The sequence below is a fragment of the Myotis myotis genome, unplaced genomic scaffold (genome assembly GCF_014108235.1).
Source record: "Myotis myotis isolate mMyoMyo1 unplaced genomic scaffold, mMyoMyo1.p scaffold_m19_p_10, whole genome shotgun sequence".
NCBI classification, from domain to species: domain Eukaryota; kingdom Metazoa; phylum Chordata; class Mammalia; order Chiroptera; family Vespertilionidae; genus Myotis; species Myotis myotis.
In genome coordinates, this window is record NW_023416314.1 from 37,868,553 (window position 1) to 37,884,692 (window position 16,140).

The 16,140-nt window shown below is 38.0% G+C and overlaps 1 protein-coding gene across 10 annotated transcripts in view; it reads right to left on the bottom strand.

Moving 5' to 3' along the window:
* The window catches only part of UVRAG (UV radiation resistance associated), a 277,758-nt gene that overhangs the window by 194,519 nt on the left and 67,099 nt on the right, over positions 1-16,140 (bottom strand). For all 10 annotated transcript variants that reach the window (XM_036324920.1, XM_036324925.1, XM_036324919.1 and 7 more), the window contains one exon: positions 14,676-14,761. In XM_036324920.1, coding sequence (XP_036180813.1) covers positions 14,676-14,761 — 86 coding nt within the window. The remainder of the gene's footprint in view (positions 1-14,675; positions 14,762-16,140) is intronic.

Consider the following 16,140-nt stretch of genomic DNA (forward strand, 5'->3'; position numbering starts at 1 on the left):
TTAATAATTAATCATGCCTACGTAATGAAGTCTCCATAAAAATCCCAATAATATGGGGTGTAGGGAGCTTCTGGGTTGTTGAACATGTAGGTGCTGGGAGAGAGGCATGCCAGGAGGGGACATGCAAGCTTCACGCCCCTTCTCACATAACTTGCTTTACACATCCATTCCACCTGGATATTCATCTGTATCCTTCATCAAATCCTTGTACAATAAACTAGTAAACTGTTTTCCTGAGTTTGTTGAGTGACTAGCAAACTGATCAAACCCATGGAGGTGTTTGTAGAAACCTGATTTACAACCAGTTGGTCAGAAGCGCCAGTGACAACCTGGACTTGAGATTGGTGTCTCAAGTGGGAAACAGTCTCAGGGGACTGAGCCCTTAACCTGTGGGCTCTGACACTATCTCCAGGTAGATAGTGTCAGAACTGAGTTAAATTGTGGGACCTCAGCTGGTGTCACGGAATTTCTTGGTGTGGGGAAGAACCCACACATCTGGGGTCAGAAGTACTGTGAGTATGGTTATAGTGTGAGAGTACAGAAGAAACATAGAAAGAGGACTGAACGCCTCCTAGTCAACCATACTACTAGTGAAAGATATTAAGAGTGTGGGTATATGGGAACTCTCTGTACTATCTTATAGTGTTTCTATAAAATAAGAACAAATATTTTCAAAAACTGAAAATAAAATAAGCAGATTTGTCATAACATCAGACTCAGGATGTTTATAACACCATTGTGAAAAAATCAATATCTAAAATACTCAATAGAAATGAGCCAACAAAACCTGAGCAAATAGTTTTTATTTAAACAAAAAATATATTTTCAAAAAAAATTCTGCCAGATTGTAATCAAGCCTAACAAAAACACCATACCCTGTAAGATCACAATTCTGTATTTTTGCCAAAGTCCTTTCCCCTGGATTTAGTTGATATGATGCTCATTTAAAATATCAACTTAGCCCTAGCCGGTTTGGGTCAGTGGATAAAGTGTTGGTCTATGGACTGAAGGGTCCCAGGTTCGATTCCAGTCAAGGGCACATGCCTGGGTTGAGGGCTCAATCCCCAGTAGGGGGTGGGCAGGAGGCAGCTGATCTATGATTCTCTCTTATCATTGATGTTTCTATCTCTCTCTCCTTCCCTTTCCCTTCCTCTCTAAAATCAATAAAAATATTTTTTTTACATCAACTTAATCTTCCACAAATTTTTGAACTGGTGTCACATTTCAAACATAAAGATCTTGAAAACTGAATAAAGTGGGTTATCTCCAATTCTAACACTGAGAAAAGGTAGATTTGTGCTAAGTACACTGAGGTAAGAATAGGTAGCAGAACCCAAATGAGCTCTTCTTCCTCAGAATAGCAATTCACTCTATTATCCTGGCACGTCAGATTTACTACCTTATGTAATCAGTTCTCTCTTCATACACACACATATGTCCACTCTTACCCAAACTCTAAGCTCCATATAACTACCTTTCTTTTTCTGTATCCAAGGTGCCTCATTTGAAATTCTGTATAATGATGAATTGCCAGCAGAATGCAATGGAAAAAACCCAGTTTAATCAAAGATGTTTTAAACTGAGGTTAAATTCACATAACATTCAACTATTTTAAGTGTACAATTCAGTGGTACTTAGTGCATTCACAATGTTGTGCAACTACCACATAATCATAAACTCTTATCTTGAGATAATTAAATTCAACTATTTCCCCCCGGCCCCTCCTCCAAATAGCTAATAAATACCAATTATCTTACCCTTGTATTATATACAATAGATCCTCAAATAATGTGATTTAGTTCAACATCATCCTATCTAATAAAAGACAAAAAGGGTAATTGACTGTACCTTCGTTACGCTTCCCATTGGCTAATCAGGGCGATATGCAAATTAACCGCCAACAAAGATGGCGGTTAATTTGCATACTAGGCTCCAAGCGGTGGAGCGAAGCCAAACATACCTGAAGCCTTCGGAGCAGCGAGGCCTCATGTCCCCGGGATGGGTAGAGCAGCGAGGCCTCACAGCCCCGGGATGGGTGGAGCCGGGAGGCCTCACGGCCCCGGGATCAGTGGAGCCGCGAAGCCGTGAAGCCTGACAGCCCCGGGAACAGCGGAGCCACGAGGCCTGACAGCTGGGGGTGAGGGGGTCTGGCCAGAGCCCAGCCAGAGTGAAGGCCTGGGTCCCGGGTGCCAGAGGAAAACTGGTGCCAGCAGCCAAGGGAAGGGAAGACCTATTGCACGAATCTCTTCATGCAACAGGCCTCTAGTTTCATTATAATATTGATGAGATGCCATTGGAACTTTAACTCCTGTTTATATCAATTAGCCTACGGTAAAATTGGTTTTGTTATATGTCATACATTGTTTTGCTTTAAGTCACAGATCCTACTGAAAACACTGAAGACTTAATATACTGGCTTTCTCCTTATATCATTCTGTGATTAAATTACTTTGTGATGGTGCCAGCTACAGGTAGCCACACTCCAGTAATAAGGAGTTCACCCTCTCCTTCAAAGAATCATTTCCATTGGTGCACACCTCTGGCTAAAATGTACCTTCTAACACTGAGTGAACATCTGCCTTCCTTTGGCTCCCACTGGCCCCTGCCCCCCCCCCCCGAACTGAGGATTGAGCCCACAACCCGAGCATGTGCCCTTGACAGGAATCGAACCTGGGCCCCTTCAGTCTGCAGGCTGACGCTCTAGCCACTGAGCCAAACCAGCTAGGGCAACAGAGAGGTTTTAGATCAAACCGCTTACCCATGTCCTGCTTTGACTTACCTAAGAAGCCGGGAGTCTTATGTAATGCCTACTTATCTCTTAGTTTCAATTTCCAAATATTTCCTCATTTTTTTCTTTGGTTATTTTCTGTAAGGTTACTTTCAAGATGGACTCAACCCTCACAGCAAGTGAAATTCGGCAGCAACTTATAGATTTCTTCAAGAGAAATGAGCACACCTATGTTCACTCATTTGCTACCATTCCACTGGATGATCCCACTTCAAACAGTACATTTTATTATTATCCAAATAACTGTTTGCCAAATTAGTTAAATAACTGTTTAGTTTAAAGATAGCAACTGTATTTCCATAGTGCTTTTTTCTCTGAGCTAAATATCCTCTATTCCCAACTAGTTTTTTATAACTGGTTTAAAACCCATCGTTGTCCTGGCATCTCCCCTAGCTCTTTCTCATCAAAGTAAACTGGGACTCAAATTAAACAAAATAGCACGGCTGGTGTGGCTTAGTGGTTGAGTGCTGACCTATGAACCAGGAGGTCACGGTTTCTGGTCAGGAAACATCCCCAGGTTGGGGGCTCAATACCCAGTAAGGGGCATGCAGGAGGCAGCTGATCAATGATTCTCATCATTGATGTTTCTATCTCCCTCTCCCTTCCTCTCTGGAATCAATAAAAATACTTTTTAAATTTTTAATTAAACAAATTTTTCCAAATATATCTAATGAACATGAAGTCCAGGAAGACTATTACTTCCCTGGTTCTGGATACTGTATTTTAATTAATAAGACAAAAGATAATGTTAGCTCCTCTTTGAAAGCTGTAGAGTTAATTTCTTGGCTTGCACTAAATTGTTCATGAATTTAAATCTTCAGATGTTCTCCCCATAAACTGTTTAAAGCCAGTTCCACTCCAAGGTTCATAATAGACTCTGTCACTAGAATCAAAGAATCTCTGAGACATAAAAGTCGTGCTACTGTGGAAGAGTCATTTTACCTCTATGGAATTAGTGTGCTTCTTACAGAGTTGGGATTTACAAATGGGACCTTGAAAATAGAGAGAGATGCTAGCTAAGAAAAAGTCATTGTGTCCAATCCCTTCATACTTACCAGATTGACGGGAGAAGAACAGAAGAAACCTGTGGTCATAGAGTTAGAGAAACATTCCTAACAGCAAACCTCCCGCACGGGGAGGTACAGAGGTCAGGAGTATGTTAGACATACTTTGGATGGCTCTCGAAAAGCCTATCATGAAAACCTCCACTGTGCAAGTGCCATAAGACTCTAAGACATGCCTGGGCTGCCCAGCCGACGTGGCTCAGTGGTTGAGCATCAATCTATGAACCAGGAGGTCACGGTTCAATTCCCAGTCAAGGCACAAGCCCGGGTTACCGCTCAATCCCTAGTGAGGGATGTGCAGGAGGCAGCCGATCAATGATTCTCTCTCTCATTGATGTTTCTATCTCTCTCTCCCTCTCCCTTTCTCTCTGAAATCAATAAAAACACATACTTAATAAAAAAGAAAAAGAAAAAAGGAAAAAAGAAATGCCTGGCCCATGTTATACTCAGGTGCACCACCAAAGCAGTTTTATTGGAAGGGATATGGATGCTGTTAGGCAGTCTCAAGGAGAGAAAGGAATGTCAAAGAGAATTCTTCCACATGAGATGGAGAAATATATTGGAAAGGCCTTTGCCATCGGACAGGTTTGGACTCTGAATAACACACTAGCTCAACTTTTCCAAGCTGAAGTTCGCTTATCAGTAAAATACAATTATAATAGTAGCATTATATAGAATATTACACAATATTCTATTAAGTAGAATATTACACAAATATGTATGCTAACTTTTTAGCATTTACGTGCCTTTCAAATTTGAGATTCGCAAATATTATTTTCCTTCTCTATGCCTGTGCCTGAGATTCTTACTTATTTCTACAATACCAAAAAAATATATTTATAAATTATTACTAACTTTTCAATGAACATAAGACTCCTTGCTTGCTGTATCTGTTAATCTGTCCTATTATAAATCCTCAAAGTTAAGAATCTGGCTTCTCATGTTGAAAAAGTACTTCCAGTCATAAAGAATCAACTGTAGGAATGAGGTTATTACAATGTTCACTCTCCTCAACAGATAAACATGCTGAATTTCATATTTTTTAAAGGTAAAATATAACACTTTTGGACAAAGGGTCATTTCAAGGGCTAGGTGATATATTTTTGAGTATAATGTATTAATTCTCCTAAAATCTCTCTGATAAGTTCTCTTAATAAAACAGCATGTAAAATTCAAGCTATAAATGGGGTAGGTATTTAATGGTAACTGGTTATTTTTACTGGCATAGGTATCAGGGTGAAATCACTAAACCTTGGAAAGCTGCCTTGGAACATGCCTGGCACCAAAGGGAATGAAGACGTTACAAGGCAGCTATGAGGGGTGTGATGGTAAAGCCTTAATTTGCGGTGACATCTTTGGCAAAGCAGCCTTAGCAAAGCAACCCTGTAAACTCAAGCCAGAACTGAAGGACAGGGACAGAGACAGAGAATATCTCTTAAGCAGAAGACTACTCATCACTACCCTCAAAGGATGCTCTTTACACTGATTTTATAAACTTCATCCACCATCCCAACAACATTTGAAAATCAACACTTGCTCTAAGCCAGGAGTTCTGGACACTGTTTTGGGGAGGGCTCAGTTAATTTACCCATTATGTCCCCCTCCCTGTTTCCATTCAGTACACTAGAGAAGCAGACTTGGCAGCATGGACAGCCTACAAAAGGCCCAAATTAAAGACTATGAGATCTATCAGTAAGTCATGACTACTGGTTAGTTCATTTCATAAGCTGGAATTAATTTACCATACAATGCCTTTACATTACTTTCAGCTATTTTACATTAAAAATATACTATAACTGTGAGGGTTAATATTAATATCCAAGGTTAATATCCAAGGTTAGTATTAATTATCTTTAGAAAGATGATTCAAGATCTACCATTTTAAAATTTTCTCCCCAAACCTACTTGTTCTTCAGTTATTATCCAAACAGATTGTATTTCACCCATTCATTTATTAATTTAATCATTTGTTAAATAATTTAATAAATATTTACTGGGTATCTATGCTGAGCCAGGTTGGTGTTATATTCTGGAGATAAAACTGTAAACTAGAGATATAAATTCCCTAAGTTTAAGTTCTCCATTCTCATTCTGAGAAACTCAAATACTTTGTTTTAGCTCACACAAAGTATTACAATTTCATCATCAGAAAGCATCCTATTCAAGAAGAGTTCATAATATAACAATATTTCTATAACATAAATACTAGCACATTGTTTCCGGGTAGTTTTTATCACGCGCTAACAGGTGGCGCGGGCCATTTTTGCTAATTTTTTGCGCAAATGGCAGCGTTCAGTAAAATTACGATAACTTTAGTTTACGTATTTATACGTTACCCGCATTCTACCACTAGTCTATAAAAAACGTATTAATACGTGTCCCGCGCTCTACTACACTGGTAGAACGTATAAATATGTAAAATGTATAAATATGTTTCCCGCATACAATGTGCTAGAATGGCTTTCTGGAGTAATTAGAAAGTATGCTGTAAATTACTGAAATGGTTAAGAGAATTATAAAGTAAAACTGCATGCACTGTTTCAGCAATAAATTTTAAAATCTAGAGGAAAATAAATGGTTTCTTAGCAAAAAATAAACTGCCAAGAATAAACCATGGAGAAGTAGAAAAAATATGGACAGAGCAAATAGCACTAAAGGCATTAGAGTAAGATTTATCATTATAAAGGCACCCTGAACTAGAGAAGTTAATAGCTAAATTCTAACTAATCTTTAAATACCTGAAAATTTCCAAAATTATTTAAGGTGTTTCAGATGATGATGATGATGCTAATAGCCAACCCATAAAGCGCTAACTATATTCAGTCACTGTACTAAGTACTTCGTATTAATCCATTTAATCCTCCAAACAACCCAATGAGGTAGATAGTAGTATTATTAATTAACAGATCAGGGTCATAGAAAAAGATGAAAAGCTTCACAATTCAATTTTAAGATCTTAGAAAAAATGGTTACCTATACTGTCCCCCACAAAGAAAAACAACTATTACAAATACTACTAGTATATACCAATCTCCCTTATAGGAATGAGCAAAAGAGTAACCTATTAACTAACTATGAATGCAATATCAGGAAATCTACATATCTTAATGCAACTATAAGTTAAAAGAAGAAAATATATGTCAATAAATGTGAAATGGCATTTCCAAAAATTCAGCATCCATCCCTAATAAAAACGTTAAATAAATAGAAAAAAACTATTTTAAAGATTTTCCAAAATTAATAGAAAATATTCTGCACAGCAAAATACTCAATGTTTTCAATTAAATAAGAACTGGAGTAGAATACTCACTAGTTTCAAAAGTAATGCCCATTACTTTTCAACATTACTTGAAAAGGTCTAGGTTTCGTAAAAGTAGTAAGACTAGAAAATCAGTATAAGCATTGCATTGAAGAAGAAGAGATAAACCTATGGTTTCTGGGAGGACACAACATTCAGTCTATAATAGCTGGTGGCTTTCTGGCAGGATAGTGGTGGAGAACGGTTAAAGGAAAAAGACAAGACAAAAAGTAGAAGGGAGGGGGAATGCACCCAAAATTACTCCAGTATTTTGTTAAAGCTCTATTTTTGTAAATATATCTGTATGTGTGTGTTTTTATGTGTGTACGCAGAGAGAGAGAACAAGAAGAATAAGAATAAAATGTGTGCTATTACACATAAATCAAATTTTGTTTAACCAAAACTTAAATACCAAAATTTTTCATTTTAAATTTTGATTGAAAATCTTTCTAGAACTTTTCACACATGCCTGCTTTCTTACATAAACTCTCATAATCACAAACTTTATATTTTACTGATAATTTGACATCAATATGGTATAATGGGAAAAAGCACAGGCATTGCCTGGCAGACCTTTATTCAAATCTGCTTTTACACTTTTTCATCTTAGGGTGCCATGCAAGTCCTTTCACCTTTTGAAGGTTCGGTGTCTTCATCTGTTCTACGGCGATAGCATTAGTGAAAACTAACATGGTGCACTCTCAATAGTAATAATTCTCATTATTAACTTCAGTGAACTGCAACATGGAGAGGTGCTTGGGTAAAGGACTGACTGCTTGCACATAACCTCACATGGTGGAAGAGGTAAGCTGCCTCTATTTTCTTACTTAGTCTCTCTTTACAATTAAAATATTTCTTCCCAGCCCTCCTTTTATGTGAAGTAGTGAGAGAGGGCTACTAGCAAATCCAAATGTAGCATCTACAAAGGTAAGACAGTAGCTAATATGATTTACCACTCAGTTATATTCCAGAATCAAAGAGTACATCACACACAGCAAACTATCAGCTTTCACTTCTCCTTGCTTGCTCTCAGTGTGTCTACCTTAACAGTAATCCTCAGTTCCCTTTCTAATTTATTAAAAACGAGCACCCAGACACTGGCTTAAGAGCCTAGTCTCTACCATGCATAGAAAAGAATATGAGTTTTAATACATAAATTTTGTGACATATTTCACTTTCAGCTGAGTACTTAGCTATATTCTGTATACTTGCAATTACTACTTAGGAAGAGAACAAAAGTTGGTGATCACATGCAAAATTTAAAGATTATGGACAGTTAATGCCCTTATACATTTCACCCCATCTGTTTTCTAAATATCACCCTAAGAATAATTTATCTGATGTAACCATTTCCTAAGTTTAAAATTTTATAGCAGAAAGTATTTTCTATCAAGGGGGTGTGGGGGGGGGGGGAAGCAATTTGCCTCCTGACAGCCAGATAAAGATCTTCCAGTAGGCCAATGAGTGTAGCTCTTGCCATGTTAGGGTTGAGGTTCCCACACATCATGAAAGTGTAAGTGTCCACTGATGATTGGGAAAAAAAAAAAGATCAGAAATAAAAAAAATAAATAAAAAAAGAGGTAGGAACTAGAGATATAGATCTGAGAGTCATTAACATGTGGAAGAGTTTGTGGAAGCTGTGTTAATGGAAGAGAGTACTCAGGCAGAAAGCAATGCGAAGGAGTCCTAGGACCCACAGGAACTAGGCCTCTAGGATCACAACAGGACCCACGGGAACGCCAACAAGACCAAGAACCCGATAAGATAGAGAGAAGAAATATAACCGTATGAAATAATCCTGTCCTTTATGAAGTTTTCAATGTCTTTAGGAAGAAAAAGACATACACATGCTAAACCATTTTTATCGTGACTGTTTAGGATTAGTAGCACAGGTGGTAGGCATTAGAAGGGCAAGAAAGGAAAATTGTGCTAAATATTGGAAAAGCCAGTGATGACATAAAAAAGAACACTGGCATAAGATGGGGAAGTAAAGAGGAAAGTGAAAACTTTTATTTATTAAATGTCTACTATATGCAAGTAACTATAGGAGGATGTTTCCAGCATTTTACCTAATTTTATTCTCATAATATTCCCCTGAGACAAACCCTATCCTATTTTACAGGAGCAGTTTGCAACATACCAAATGAACTTGCCCAAAGTCTTGCATCCAGCTATGGGCATATGGCAGTTTTACAACTGGAATCTCAGTGGAGGGCCCATGACTTCCACACCATACTTCCACTTATTAAACTGCCTAATGTAGGACAAGTCAAAAGGGGAAGGGAAAAAAATAAGAACTATACTAGAAGAAAACCAGAATTATGCCTACATATCTCACTTCGATAGAACTACCTTTTTGAGGACATGTGAAAGAAAGAAAAAAATTAGTTTTTAAACATCAAAAATCATCTTTCAATCACAGAGAACAGGTAGGGTTACAGATACCTCCTTGCTATCAGTCTCTTCCCTCAGGTCTTGTCCGTACTGTTACCATAGTTAGAATTCTAAATTGCACACCTGACCATGTCCTTCCTCCTCTCTTTATCATCTTTCAATAACTCCCTAAAAGAGAAAAAAATATTAACAGAACCGACAGGAAAAGGCTATCTAATACATCTAGAAACCCCTTAACCTAGAAGGAATAATAGAAAAAAGTTAACTCCTAAAAATAAATGCCCTATTTTTAATCTTTAACCCTATTTTTCTCACCTCAGCATTGTAAAATAAACTTCAAATGCCAGTTAAAGAGCAACATCGACACCTTGTGGTAAAGATCAAATGGCTCTTAATTAAATGGCTGCTTACATCCGTGGTTCTCAACCTGTGGGTCGCAACCCCTTTGGCAGTCGAACGACCCTTTCACAGGGGTCGCCTAAGACCATCCTGCATATCAGATATTTATATTATGATTCATAACAGTTGCAACATTACAGTTATGAAGTAGCAAAGAAAATAATTTTATGGTTGGGTCGCAACATGAGGAACTGTATTTAAAGGGCCAGAAGGTTGAGAACCACTGGCTTACATGAAAACTAACTCTTAATCCAGGAATTTCCAAGGGTTAAAGAAGCAAAAATTTAATTACCATTACACACACTAAAGGTAGATTTAGAAAAAGTTTCTATTATTTTGACAACCAAAATTAGCCTAAATTCTTCACTATAGGTGAAAAAAATCTGAGTAAAACCTCAGGTTATTGTTTTCCTAAAAAATGGTACATTACATCCTTCTGAAGGAGTTTTAACCCTAGTCCTTGGTGCTTCCAAATCCTTGCCTTAGTCAAGATTTCCTGCTTTCCTGAGACAGTATCACATAACAACACAGTGAAAGTTATTAATTAGAATACACTCTCGAAAAACAGAACCAGGAGACCTGGATTCGGATCCTGACTCCAAAAGACACTGAGAATCTTGTGGAGTTAAAAGTGATATTAAAAAATTCTGACTGTGTGTTTTCACATAAAATTACAGATCAAGAAGTAACAATTTCACAAACCAAGAAAGCATCAGGAAAAGAGAAGATATATTTCTTAAATTAGTCTCATCCAGGAACAATGTTGCCTGAGTTAAATAAAGAAGGCAAACTATGAATAAAAGTGATGGACACAAAATTGTTTTCCAAGCACTCTTGATTGTGCAGAGAGATGATGGTTGCTTTTTTTCTAATGTCTTGAGAGAATTTTCAGAGAAAGCTGCATTTCCCTGGGAATGTGCTACCAGCCATAAATGATTTAACACAATGATAAAGATAGAGCCACTGTTAATAAGGCAATTCAAACTGATAACCCACCTGAGGTCTCTGAAAGATACCCTAGAAATGAAACCCCCAAGAGACATATCATTGCAAGATCAGTGTTAACTAACTGAGCCACTACTAATGTTCACCTCATAACCACCAGCCTACAAAGGTAAGTGAGACTTAGAAAAGGATCTACAAAACATGCTTGTCAGAAAACCTTCACACCGACTTCCAGCCTGGCTCTTTCCTACTGTGTGCCCTCAGGTATATACATCATTTAACACCTCTTGACTTCAGCTTCTACACTGGTGTGTGAACATAAAAAGTTTCTAAGAGAATGAGATCATAAATGTGAAAATGCTTGTAAATTACACTTCACTGCTTCCAACTTCTAGAAGAATCACAGAGGTAAACGAATTGGATAAATCAAGGATAACTCAAGTCAGGGTCAGGTTGATGGAAGCATTCTCTATTACGCCGTGCTGCTTTCCGAGATGCTACAGTCTGTCTGGTCAGTTCCCATTCTTCTGTATCATGAAGGAGCTTTTGATGCTCCTTGAATCTGATCCTCTTAGTTTATGAGGCTGCCTTTCCCAAATCCTCTCCTTCTCACTGACTTTGCATTCCTTTCTCTTTTAATCTACTGATTTCTCTAATAAGATCACAGAATCTCATACTTGGAAAATACCTTTAAAATAATATCTATACTCTCATTTTACTTAAGAAAACAGGTCAAGAAATATTAGTGGCTTACTCACACTTCAAATTATTTCTGGGGAGAAACCAAGATGGCGGCATAGGTTAACACCGGAGATTGCTGCCTCGAACAACCACTTCAAAAAACAACTAAAAGACGGAATGGACATCATCCAGAACCACAGGAAGGCTGGCTGAGTGGAAATTCTACAACTAGGAGGAAAGAGAATATCATACCCAGACTCAGAGGAGGCACAGTGCTGAAGTGAAATACTAAGGTGCGGAGTGCACGCGGAGAGGGCTGGAGGCGGAGGGCGTGGTTGTTGTTTTCAATCGGGAGGGAGTTTCAGACTCTGAGCTCCAGATCCGGGCGAGTCTCTAGGGATCCAGACTCAAACGGGAGAAGCGGGACTGTCTGGCTTCGGTCGGAACTCGAAGGCAGCTTTCTCTCCGAGGTTTGCAGCGGTTGCTGGGACTCTGTGAAGCAGAGCCCCTAGGGACGGAACTGAGAGCAGCCATAACTGCTCGCTCCGGCCGCCCTGTAGATCCCCGGGGACCCGCCCCGCCCAAGCCCTGCGCAGAGCCAGGCAAACGCTAGATTAGCACCGCCCTAGAGATCCAGCACAGAAGCTCTCCCACTGCAGACACAGCGGACTCTCATAGCCAGTTAGCCTGGAGGTCAAATCACCCCCGGTATTGCCGACAACAATCAAGGCTTAACTACAACAAGACTGCGCACAAAGACCACTAGGGGGTGCACCCAGAAAGCATAAAAAACGCGGAGACAAAGAAACAGGACAAAACTGTCAATGGAGGATATTGAGTTGAGAACCACACTTTTAAGGTCTCGATAAATGTAGTGAGATCCTCAAGAAATCTAATGAGACCCTCGAGGTTATGATAAAGGATCAACTAGAAATTAAGCATACACGGACTGAAATAACGAATACTATACAGACTCCCAACAGCAGACCAGAGGAGCGCAAGAATCAAGGCAAAGATTTGAAATGCGAAGAAGCAAAAAATACCCAACCAGAAAAGCAAAATGAAAAAAGAATCCGAAAATACGAAGATAGTGTAAGGAGCCTCTGGGGCAGCTTCAAGCGTACCAACATCAGAATTATAGGGGTGCCAGAAGATGAGAGAGAGCAAGATATTGAAAACCTATTTGAAGAAATAATGACAGAAAACTTCCCCCACCTGGTGAAAGAAATAGACTTACAGGTCCAAGAAGCGCAGAGAACCCCAAACAAAAGGAATCCAAAGAGGACCACACCAAGACACATCATAATTAAAATGCCAAGAGCAAAAGACAAAGAGAGAATCTTAAAAGCAGCAAGAGAAAGACAGTCAGTTACCTACAAGGGAGTACCCATACGACTGTCAGCTGATTTCTCAACAGAAACTTTGCAGGCCAGAAGGGAGTGGCAAGAAATATTCAAAGTGATGAATGCCAAGAACCTACAACCAAGATTACTTTATCCAGCAAAGCTATCATTCAGAATTGAAGGTCAGATAAAGAGCTTCACAGATAAGGGAAAGCTGAAGGAGTTCATCACCACCAAACCAGTATTATATGAAATGCTGAAAGGTATCCTTTAAGAAGAGGAAGAAGAAGAAAAAGGTAAAGATACAAATTATAAACAACAAACATGCATCTATCAACAAGTGAATCTAAGAATCAAGTGAATAAATAATCTGGTGATCATAATAGAATCAGGGACATAGAAAGGGAATGGACTGACTATTCTTGGGGGGGGAAGGGGTGTGGGAGATGCGGGAAGAGACTGGACAAAAATCGTGCACCTATGGATGAGGACAGTGGGTGGGGAGTGAGGGCAGAGGGTGGGGCGGGAACTGGGAGGAGGGGAGTTATGGGGGGAAAAAAGAGGAACAAATGCAATAATCTGAACAATAAAGATTTAATTAAAAAAAATAAAATAAAATAAAATAAAAATTATTTCTGTACAGTCTTCTTTCCAATACTTAAAACTTAATGTAGTCCCAAACTGAATAGGCTCAAAAATATGAGTTACATATTTTGACACCTCCTGCTTTCTCTACTATCTGGTTACTAAATCCTGTTCATTCTGTTATTTAGCCTAAGAATTCAAAGTGAAAGTACTTCTCAGATGAGAATCAAAAGTCATCAAATGTGTGTGGTTACTTTAGTTGAAATCATTGTCTCTTAAGAGCAATTTATACATTCCATGTGACCAAACTCTCTATCATCATGGATAATAAAATTCAAGATTTGCAAAGGAAAGGCCCATTTCATAATGTTTATAAAATAAATAATCATCCAATGGGACAAGAGTCCAATAATCCTTCTGGACTCTTCTCTAGTAGATATATAAGGGATGTCTAATGGTCTGAAATTTATGATGTGCTATGTAAACATTAGAAAAAGACTTCCAAAATCAAATTTCAATGAACCATCTGTCTGAGGAGGGTGAACACAGGTTGAGTGTCACTGTGAACTTTATTTTGAATTGCATTTATTTTGGTAACCTGCCTCTTAGGAAAATGTCCTAGATGATCTACAACACTGAAAATTAAAAACAAATTTTAAAATCTTTCAAAATTAAGCCAGACACTATAAAAATATAGAGTTGCAGCAGTTAAGCCTCTGAACATGAGATTCGTGCAAAGCTCCTTTGCCCTGCCAAACATGATTCTGTTAAAAGATGAACAGCAGGTCAAAACTCTAAGCTGTGTCTGGGGCTAAAGGAGGACTTTCCTAGTAATGCTGTAGTTGTTAAAATTCTGATAAGTCTAAATTTTGTACTTCTGCTTGCTGCTCTTTCTAGTTCAAAAGACTAGAAATAGCTCATGCCCCTGTCTTAAGATCACTGGCTTCCAATCACTCTTTCCCACTGTCCAAAGAAAGGAAATGACTCTTCAAATGTTTTGTGAAGGAGATACACTTAAATCACTGTAGCTACAAAAGTTATGAAACTCTCACTAAAAAATGCCAAGCCTGAATAACGGCTTCTAAACCTCCCATACATTTCCTCAACCTGAAATGTCACAGACTCAAAATGAGGAAGATTCTTTAGAAAATGCAGGAGGACTCTACGAAGTTTCTTACCGCAGCAAAGAGAAGACATCATAAGAATTGCGAACACAGTTCTGATCCACCTGAAGAAGAATATTCTTCTGAGCATTTGAATAACCCTAAAAGATATTAATTAACAAATTAATCAAAGTGAAACAATATGTGCACAATTAATCATGTTTGTCTTTTTAACATTATGATTTATAAACACTTCAGTAAATTCAAATTGTTAAGAGATTCAAAATTACAACTTCCATATAACTAAAATTTAACATTTTAAGCCAGTGAACTCAAAATAAATTTCCTCTAATATTTTTCCACAGAAACAATGTTTCACATTTTGCAGTGAATTTCGCAGAGAAGCCCCAGAAGTCTTTTTTACATATGTGACTGAAGAAGAGTATTAACAATAATATTTCAAGTATACCTAGTCATTGCATGTAATGTTTTTATGGGGAAAAAGGCATTCCAAGTTCCAATTACGAATACCAGAAACAAACATTTCCACTTAGTGGTACAAAGATGGTGGGAGCAAGGATGGTTTCTAGAGAAAACATGGCACAATCCATAAGAATTACAGAACAGGTATTTATCATTTAAGGCAGATAAAGTAAATAGTAGTTAAGAGAAAAGGGCTCTGGACCCAGACCACCTGATTACAATGGAAGCCCTTAATACACCAGCTCTGTAGTCTTGAGCAAGGTATCTGCGTGTTCTCAGTTTAACCTTGGTTTCTTCTTCTGTACTATGGAGTGATAATATTACCTACTTCGCAAATGGTTGTGGGAATTTAAAAAGTTAATATTTGAAAAGTAAAATATATGTAATAAGCACTATATAAATGTTTGTTATAATACTATTATAAGCATTTTTAAAGTTATGTTGCTACGGACATTAAAATACTACTAACCCATGCTACCTCAAAAAAAGGTTATTAGAATATTATGAACAACTTTATGCTACTGAATTTGACAACTTAGATGAATTAGACAAACTACTTGGAAAAATACAAAATGTCAAACTTGATCATGAAACAGTAACTGAGTAACCCTATATCTTTTTTTAAGTGAATATTTTAAAAAGCTGCCCACAAAAATGTTTAGGTCCATATGGTTTCACTGATGAATTCTACCAAGCATTAAGAAATAACATTAATTAACACAAACTCATTCATAAAATAGAAGAAAAGGGAACAATTTTCAACTCATAAGACTAGCATTACTGATGCTAAAACTTGACAAAGACATTCTCTCTCTCTCTCTCTCTCTCTCTCTCTCTCTCTCTCTCTCTCTCTCACACACACACACACACACAATTACAGACCAATATCCCTCATGAACACAGACACAAAAATCCTTGGCAAAATGTTAACAAATTAAACTAGCAAGCCCTAACCGGTTTGGCTCAATGGATAGAGTGTCGGCCTGCGGACTGAAAGGTCCCAGGTTCAATTCTGGTCAAGGGCATGTACCTTGGTTGTGGGCACATCCCCGGTAGG